Raw genomic sequence first — 9,291 nt, forward strand, 5'->3', positions numbered from 1 at the left:
GTTTTTTAATTTTTAGGTACAATGCAAGCTGCAAAGGCAAACGTTCACTGCCTATTTAAAGTTAACAAGCAATATCGATTCTGACGCCTACGTATCGATACGTGTATTGTAATGAGGCCCGCACCGATATATTGCCGTATCGATTTTTTGAGCACACCCCTAATTTCAATACATATACATATAAAATTTTACAGTAGGCCTACACACATATGTACATATGTATAATATGACAAATGAGGTACAGTATTGTTTAAATATTCAATTACAGGCACTGTAGACTGGATCACTGGTGTTATTTATTTATTTATTTTTAAAATGTGTTTCATTCATGAGGCATCAGCCAATGAAAAAGCCCTGTTAGTCAAGCCAGCTGTTATTCCGCCCAGTTACACTCCTTTCAGTTTGCTGTTGACAAACTTGGTCTTCTTGGCCAGCGCCAAGGCATCCAGGTGCAGGTTGCGATGGAGGATGGCCGAGCCGCAGGTAAGCGCGCCGGACAGTGCACCCGCGAAGCCGCACAGGAACACATCCTGACCTGCGACATATACACTGACGTGTGAATGTACAGTAGAAACTGAATGCTGAGTAGACGACGTGACGGCTTATGCTTATTGAGCCAATGATTCCCAGCCACTGAGCTGTGTGGAAACTATCCACTTATATTTCATTGGTCAGAAAACTAGTATTTATTTACTACAATGTATATTATTTGTTCATCATGCTATGCCATCCACGTACAGGGAGTGACTGACAGGCAGAACAATATATGCCTTGGCTCAATAAAGGTTGGAAACACTGAATTGGATGACGTGACTACCTGTCAGGTAGAGGTTTTTGAACGGCGTTTGGGGCCTGATGTTGGCGCTGAACTCCGGGGTGAAGCGCTCAATGCCGTGGTCTGCCCCGTAGATCTCACCCTTGGGAGCGCCGATGTAGTGAGTGTTGGTGATGGGCGTGCCGGCGTCGATGTATTCCACCTGTGCCAGAGCGGGAAAAAGTTCATTCATCCATTAGGGGTGAGCTGGCTCACGTGACATTTGGCGAGAGGCAGGGTAGACCATGGAATAGTCACCAGCCAATCGCAGGACACATACAGACAAGCAATGCTAATGCTAACATTACCATGTCCCTAGAGATTTTGGGGAAGACATCCAGCACCACCTGCAGGGCTGTCTCGATGAACGCCTGCTTTAACTCCTTGTAGTCGAACGCCCGGTTGGTCACCTTGTCGTCCTTCCACTCCTCGAACCAGTCGTAATTGGCAAAGCTGACCAGACTTAATGTGGACTTGCCTATCGCGTCAAACCAAAAACAATAAATCACTGGCGTAAGTTGTATGGCACACAAATGAACCACATCCTGCTTCACCAAAACTAAAGTCTAGTACCTGGTGACCTCTCCTCCCAGGTAGGATCTTTAGCAGACGGAGAGGCAACAAACAGGATGGGGATGCTTTTGCAAGACTCCTCTCTGTTGCTGTCCCTGTATTTTGTCAACCTAAAGAACAAAACGGCAAACAAGCAATCCAATCATTGAAGAACTGTTTTCTATCTGACAAACAGCACATAGGACAATAAGGAAGGACGAATACTGTATACAGTAGTATTATATATGACAGGCCTGCACCGGGCAGCAGGTGTCGTAGCAGGGAAGCAATTTTTTGCGAGTCAGAGTAAAGATGTACAGTACGAGGACCAACACCAATACTCATATATGTGTACATCCCAGGTGTAACTGATACAGTGGAACATCCAACTTACAGTTCGTCAAAATTGTTCTCTGTAAAGACCCAGTAGTTGTCGGCTTTGAGGCCCAGCTCCTCCTTGGTGCCGTTGAGTCCCACAAAGATGTTGAGGCCGCCTACACCGTGCTTTATCATGCTCAGCTGCCTCTGGATTGCTATTAAAAAAATAATAATAATCTCACAAATCAAAGCTTCTAATGGCCATCCTCTGCAGGTGTTTTGTATTAACTAGCTGGCAAGATTGAGACACATGAGACTTTGAGCTTTTGTCGACTCACAATAGTCTACTTTTGTGAAACACTGGATTTTTTTTTTTCTCTTTCTGCCATCATCATCAAAACTGAAACAAATAAACGGCTGAACTATTTGACTTTTTGTGTGGTGAACTGTGTAAAATGCAAGATTCACTTTTTGAAACAAATTATTGAAATACAGACTTTTCCTCGATATTCTAATTATTCTGACCAGCACCTGTATAACATCAGAGAACCAACCAGGATACATTTCCAGACCCATCTGCAGAATGAAATTAGAGGGGGGCATTAATTTATTTTTTTTGGGGGGGGCACACTTCTACCTAAATCGAATGTTCTTCAGGCTGAATAGTAGTATTGTGACAACTGAAAAAGTGCTCAGAGATATTTTCGGTCACTTACAAGTGACAGTACATTGTGAAATCTGAAACTGATAAAATAGTGTAGTTCTGTTTGTATTCATTCAATGCAAAAGTTCATTTGCAACAAAACCACTCGCCACTTCTGTAAACAATTATTTCCGAATGAATGACTCTGTGACCCAGCCCCTTCGATCCATTCATTTGCTTTTTGGATTTAGGGCTGTATGATTTGGACAATTTCATATCTCAATAGTTTTGCCAGACATCTCTATTCTTTGGTCTTTGACTCAGCATGAGACTTCGCATCATTTTCAGTGTTTTATGGTCCCTACATCTTCTTATAATTTTTTAAATATTAATTTTATTTGCTTGTATACTTACCTACATATGATATTTATTATAATTAATTTCATTTTGTGTTATTTTCTTTCACTTGTCTCCACTGCAAGACTGATTTCTATTCCATGCACAGCACTTTGTATGCAGCAATGGATGTTTTAAAGTACTTTATAGATAAAGTTTAGTTGAGATGTGTCGATAATATACAACAACGATAAATGGGTTCAGTGAAAACTTAGCAAAATATCAATCCAAAAGGATGTGTAAGTGCTTTTTTTTTAAAAAAGTTTTATGAGAACTTAGTGACTGTCATCAACATTTAAGTAATAAAAATCTGAATTCAATCACAAAGCACTGCAACTGTGCTTTAGTGATAAATAATTTTATGGTCCAATATAAGATGTTGTGCTTGTGTGCCTGTGTGGGTCTGTTAACCGCAATACTGTGTGTTGTTCTACAATTTGTCCATGCTTGCTGTGTGGCTTGACTGATTCAAATAAAAGTTTGCCACTCACTTGTGAACGTTGTAACCAGTGGACTTGAGATTTACAGCGATGTCAACTGTGTCAGCCTGGATTGAGGTTTGGCGTTTGGTGTCTCCCATTACAATTCGTTGCTATGCATCACTTGTTTTCATCACCAAAAAGTGGCATGACATGCTCACTGCTCGGTCATCGGGCCAGCGGGCAAGCGCGTGCTGTTTGTCTGATATGCGTCACCAGAGCATGTCACCCCCCACCCCATATCCCGATTATTATTGGCTAGCTTCTTCTGTCAATAAAAGCCAAACTTGACAGGCAATATGAGGTTGGAGAATAGCACAACCCAATTGGGTTGTGCATTGTATTTGTGGATCTGCTTGGAATCATAGTGTATCGTGTCAGCACTAGCGTCAATGTATGTATGTTGTTAGCACTAGCGTCAACGGACGGGTGGACGGACAGAGAGATGGCTACATAAATAGATACATAGAGAGATTGAACATTGTTATTACCCGGCATGGTCTGGAGCTCTTTGGGCAGCAGCTTCTGGTAGGTGTTGAAGATACCCGCGTTGGATATGACCATGGGGGCATGGATATGTACCTCCTCCTGCCCCTTCATCACACTCACACCTGGTGGAGCCATATCGAATAATATTGAAGCTAAACAAAAGTGACCGTCAGTGCAACTTTGCCACGGCGAGTCTACGCACCACACGCTTCCCGTGCGTTGCTGAACAGGATGCGGTTTACGGGCGCTCGCACCAGAACGGCGCCTCCTGCCTTCTCGATGATGGGGATCATGTGGTAGGCGATCTCGCTGGCGCCGCCCTTTGGGTACCAGGCCCCGTTCAGGTAGTGAGTGACAATCAGGCTGTGCATGGCAAAGCTGGCCTCTTTCGGCATATTACCTGGATGGTGATGGAGAAAGTCAAGGACACAGGCAGGAGACTTCTCAAGTTGTATTAGAATTAGCATTAAGGCTAACATTAGTGTTCAGTATGAAGGAGAATGGTGTCTGTTGTTTCCTTGGCAACCCTGGATAAACTACTTTCACGGTTTATCAGAAATAATGGACCAGCCAAGACACCTTGTGTTGCGTTTGTGCTAGCAACCATGATAATTTTACCACTTAGTGTTGTGTTACTAAGGGGGCACTATCATACTGGTGGACCAGACAGGACGTCTCCAGGTTGTGTTACCACTAATGTCCTTGCTAATGTTACTGTCCAGAGATGTGTAATTAAATTAACCAATACAGTGGAATCCCGTGAGCAAAACAGGTTTCCTATTGTTACTTCATGCATTATTAGCCAACATGTCGGCCTACCATAGGTGCCGAAAATGTAGGAGAAGACGGCCCTGAGGTCCTTATTCTCCGTCAACCCGTTGACGACTTCGGACAGGCTGCGGGGTGCCATTTTGAAGAAGGCCGACAGATATTTCACCAGACCACTGCGGACCAGCAGCCCAGCCAAGAAGGGCGGTAAGTGCTTCAGCACGGCCATGAACCAGATGCCTCTGCCTGTTTTCTACAAATACAACAAAGTGGCAGATACGTTGGGCATTCAATGGCAACCACTCCCGAACAGAACTGGAAGTAAGCCAAAAGTATGTCTGAAGTCTTAACATTCTAGTTTCAGGTAAGTCCTAATTTAAGGCTTTTTCACACTGTGCTTGTTTATGTGCTGATGCCAACACGCACTTGACAGATTGTCCAAAATTCCAAGCTTTCACCTTGAACTACTTAAAGGGATAGTTTGGATTTTTTGACATGAATCCCTATTTCATCCTCACCTCCAGTGTGTGCGATCAGCACTGACTTACCCCTGACAGCGTTCTGTGACACGCGTTCTGGTCCGGTGTTGGACGAGAGGAAAATAGTCCAGTAAGCTGGCTGGGGTCTCCGAAGTAAAACGTTTTTCTTCTAAAAACATTTGTGTTCAAAATAGTGATACATTTGCACACGAAACTCCTTTCTGAAAAAAGTCAGACTCCATTACCGCCAGGCACTAATTTTCTGTTCGTTCGTATCACTGCAGACAGCTGATAGTCGCGCCTTCCACTTTCGAAAAGACAAACAACTTGTAGATTAGTGCGCGTCTATCAGCTGTATGTGGGGAGCTGCGCGGTGATACGAACAAACAGCAAAGTAGTGCCCAGCGGTAATGGAGTCTGACTTTTTTCAGAAAGGAGTTTAGTGTGTAAATGTATCACTCTTTTGAACACACATTGTTTTAGAAGAAAAAAGCTTTATTTAGGTGACCCCAGCCAACTTGCTGGACTATTTTCCTCTCGTCCAACACCGGCCCAGAACTCGTGTCACAGAACGCTGTCAGGGGTAAGTCAATGATGAAATAGAGATTCATGTCAAAAAATCCAAACTATCCCTTTAACTCTTTCTATTTACATCCAATTGTATGTTGTGTCACCATCCACGGAGGTTAAAAAAGGAATGAACATATTTGTAAAAGTAAAAAAAAGAAAAAGCACAGGTCTATTTTCAAATATCAGGAGTTTGAAGAAAAAACGTCAAACGTCATCAGAAAACAAAATACTCAACACAAGTAAATTACAGTAACAAAATATTGGTACTTTCTTATTTGCCACCTTTTCCTATAACTGATGACTTGAATCTGATTCGAGATAAGTTATGTCCACCACCTGTGCTCCCAACAGAGTCTTTTTACCTTGACCAGTCGCATGTACTCGTCGATAGCCGCCTCCTCGCCCGGGAAACATTTCTTCAGCTCCTCGGGGAAGCGTGTGCGACCACTGTAGATGGGATAGTGGCGACGATTTTCCGGCGGCCCGATCACGACATGGTCAAATGGGTTCTCCATGGGCTCCCACTGCAGCTGCCCGTTGGTTAGCTGGTCCACGACGCAGCGGAATGGCTTGTAGTCTTGCATTTCGCCAACGTAGTGGATTCCTATGGTACACAAACACCCCGTGGATCCATTCCATATTTATTTATTTTTTTAATCAACAATGCCAAATGTTCTCCTTACCGACGTCAAACTCGAAACCCTTCTCGGTGAACGTGTGGCAGCATCCACCGGCTCGGTCATGCTGCTCCAGAACTAGAACTTTCTTTCCCACTTTTGTCAGCAGCACAGCCAGGCCGAGCCCACCGATCCCACTGCCGATGATGACAGCATCCAAGTTGTCAGGAACTTTACTGGCCAGGAAGCCTGGAAGCAGCAACAATGTTCATAATGTGGTCTACGTGGCAACTTTACATGGATCTATACTTACAATGATGATTTGTACTCCAACTTACACGTTTTTGGAGTAAGGAACGTACGCTTGCTGATTATTTACTTTGTGTTGCGAGCTACTATTTTCACAGGCAAGTAAGCACACCAGCCCTCAGACTAAAACTACGTTTGAGTGAAGGAAACTTAGAAATATTATTTCTAGGTTATTTTCTCGATAAGACATTTTTGTGGTCCATTTAAATAACTAATTTGAATTTCAAAAACTTCATTGAGTTATGTTAATAAGAACACGATGTCCCTGCATTTGTCCAATATATTGGATATTGAAGTGGTAGTAAAAACTTAGTTATCCAACAATTGAAGAATGAAGTGTTCATTCAAACCTAAATAATCCTAAAACAAAAACAAAAACAAAAAGACTTCTTTTTTTCCACGGGAATGGGCTTCCATAGCATCCATAGCAAAAAATATATATATATAATAACAGTATTTGCTATAACAAACGTGTAACAGAGAATGAAGAAAATCCAATCGTTCATTCATAATGGTAAACACTCGGCCATTAACTTATAAGTAGCCTACAGCGTTTCTCAAAGCAAAGCGCTGGTGGGCGGGGGGGGATCGACCCCACGACCGCTGGGTTGGGTGCATGGTAGACGATTACTGCCATGACCCATGATGACGTCCTTCAAGTAGTGCGAAATGTCATACTAAAGAATATCCAAACTGTGAACAAAGTTTGCTTATAAAAGGACCTTATACAACGACAGCAGGGTTTCACCTTGTTTCAACACCTTATTCTTCTCTTTGCGGTTATGGACCATCGGTTTCAGGGGTTCTCGCGTGTCCGTCCTAAAGGGATTTGATTCGGCCGAAGACAAGACATATAGAAGACAGAAGACAAGCAATGCGACGCCAATAATAATCGCCACAGTGAGAAACATTGTTGTGTTTCTTATCTTCTCTCTTCTCTTGCTTGCCAAGCCACGAGCCCACAGTGAACGACTGTCACTGATGATTGTGAGAACGTCGTCACGGAAGTATCCGCCCACGAAAGTGACAGGCTCAGAAGTGCGTGCAGCTGATTCGCGAGCTCCAGGTTAAATCCACAAATCAGCATCGCTCAGGAAGTTCCTCGTTGTTTAGCAGAACGAAAGTACAAAAAGTAGTAAAGTCAAAAATAAATAATTAAATAAATAGAAAAAAGAAATAGAAAAAGAAATAAATGATAATAAAATAATGACACAAATATCAAATCTATTAAAGACGGTCGATCTACGTAGGAACGTAGATAAGTGGTAGTAAATGTATGTATGTACTTTGTATGTATATGTAATGTGTTTAAAAAGGTCAAAATCCTATAGTAGTAGTCCAATAGTTTTTATTTTCATGCATTGGGAATACTGTACGTCATATTGTAAATCAAAACATGAAGAAACATTTGTCAATTTTGAATTTCTTTTGAGAAAATAGGAAAAAAAAAAAAAAAAGATTTAAAAAATTGCAGTGTCTGAAGGCTATTTTTGTTTACAGATTTGAATATTTTAACTCAACTTTTCTTGGATTTAGCATTCCTGTGACTCATTAAATTCACATTTAGTTGTATAACCAGTAACCACCGTTTCTGAGAACTGCTTCACATCTGTGTTGCATGGAGTCGATCAACTTCTTGCACCGATCAACAGGTAGGCCTATCCCAGCCCACGATGATTTGACAACAGTCCCTATGCATTTCTTGGTTTTGCCTGAGAAAGAGCACTTTTGATGTCGCCCCAAAGGTTTAAGGTCCGGGGATGGATCTGACCACTGAATAACTGTAATTTTGTTGGTTTGAAACCAAGATGCTGTTCATTTACTGGTGTGTTTAGGGTCGTTGCCTTGTTAGAACACCCATTTCAAGGGCATTTCCTCTTCAGCAGGCAACATGACCTCAAGTATTTTGATATATGCAAACTGATCCATGATCCCTGGTATGCGACACCATAGTAAGAAAAACATCCCCATATCATGATGCTTCCACCACCATGCTTCACAGTCTTCAGTGTGCTATGGCTTGAAGTCAGTGTTTGGGGGTCACCTGACTTTCTTCCACGTCTTTCTGGTTTTGCATTCCATTTTAAAGCATTGGAGATCATTTTCGCCAGCTCTTTGAACAATATCTGGACTATGGAGTGACCCATTTTTCTCAGGTTTTCAAAGCGAGATACATGCATGAAAGCTTCATTTTCCTCTTGATAATCCTGTATTACAAGAGGAAAATGAGGGCCACAATACAGTATTATCAGGAAGAAAATGTGGGTTACCAGACTCAAAAAACAGAGCTGACAGCAAGCATGAAGAAAGCCTGGGCTTCCAGAACCCCCTGGCAATGCCACAGTGCATCAGGCAGTGATTAAGGCAACAGGATTCAGTATACAAATTTTTTGAAATCCTGTTTTTGTGGGTTTTATGAAGTAGAAGCCCTAATAAATACTTGAAATCACTTCAAATTGTTGGCCCTGAATCTATAGTCTAAGAAAGTTTGACTTTTTAAATGGAATTCAAGATATTTTTTTTTTTGTCGAGCATCTGTATGTTGTTTTTGACAAGAATGGGGGGGGGTTGAAGAAAACAGGGTATTTTTTTCGTGGATTTTATTTCATGCTCCAAAAACATCACCCACAGCTCTGCCCGCTGACATCCATTTTTGTTAAAAGATTGCAAGAAAAAAAAAAAAGAATTTTTTTTTTTATTTTTTATTTTTTTTTTAATTCCTCCTCGTCATTTTTGCAGCACTGCCACTTAAATGCTAAACGGTGCTTTTTGCACACTTCCAAGCTTCTATTTATATATATATATATTTTTTTTTTTGCATTCACCATCTGTACCATCAGCAAATAAGACGTATTAG

General features: G+C 41.7%; 1 protein-coding gene across 1 annotated transcript; it reads right to left on the reverse strand.

Moving 5' to 3' along the window:
- Positions 1-283: 283 nt before the first annotated feature.
- Positions 284-7,453, reverse strand: retsat.2 (retinol saturase, tandem duplicate 2). Its single transcript, XM_077494685.1, has 11 exons — positions 7,183-7,453; positions 6,192-6,374; positions 5,871-6,112; positions 4,511-4,712; positions 3,894-4,091; positions 3,694-3,813; positions 1,761-1,899; positions 1,388-1,497; positions 1,123-1,292; positions 818-977; positions 284-535 (listed from the first exon to the last, which is right to left on the reverse strand). The coding sequence occupies exons 1-11, from the start codon at positions 7,343-7,345 to the stop codon at positions 387-389; spliced, it is 1,836 nt and encodes a 611-aa protein (XP_077350811.1). The 5' UTR covers positions 7,346-7,453; the 3' UTR covers positions 284-386.
- Positions 7,454-9,291: the final 1,838 nt, after the last annotated feature.

This window comes from Festucalex cinctus, chromosome 1 (genome assembly GCF_051991245.1).
Source record: "Festucalex cinctus isolate MCC-2025b chromosome 1, RoL_Fcin_1.0, whole genome shotgun sequence".
Classification (NCBI taxonomy): Eukaryota; Metazoa; Chordata; class Actinopteri; order Syngnathiformes; family Syngnathidae; genus Festucalex; species Festucalex cinctus.

Coding starts and splice junctions, on each gene's coding strand:
- retsat.2 (XM_077494685.1), bottom strand. CDS start 7,345: ATGTTTCTCACTGTGGCGATTATTATTGGCGTCGCATTGCTTGTCTTC. Junction 1,498..1,760: donor GAGAACAATTTTGACGAACT/GTAAGTTGGATG, acceptor TTTGTTCTTTAG/GTTGACAAAATACAGGGACA. Junction 536..817: donor CAAAAACCTCTACCTGACAG/GTAGTCACGTCA, acceptor TATATGTCGCAG/GTCAGGATGTGTTCCTGTGC.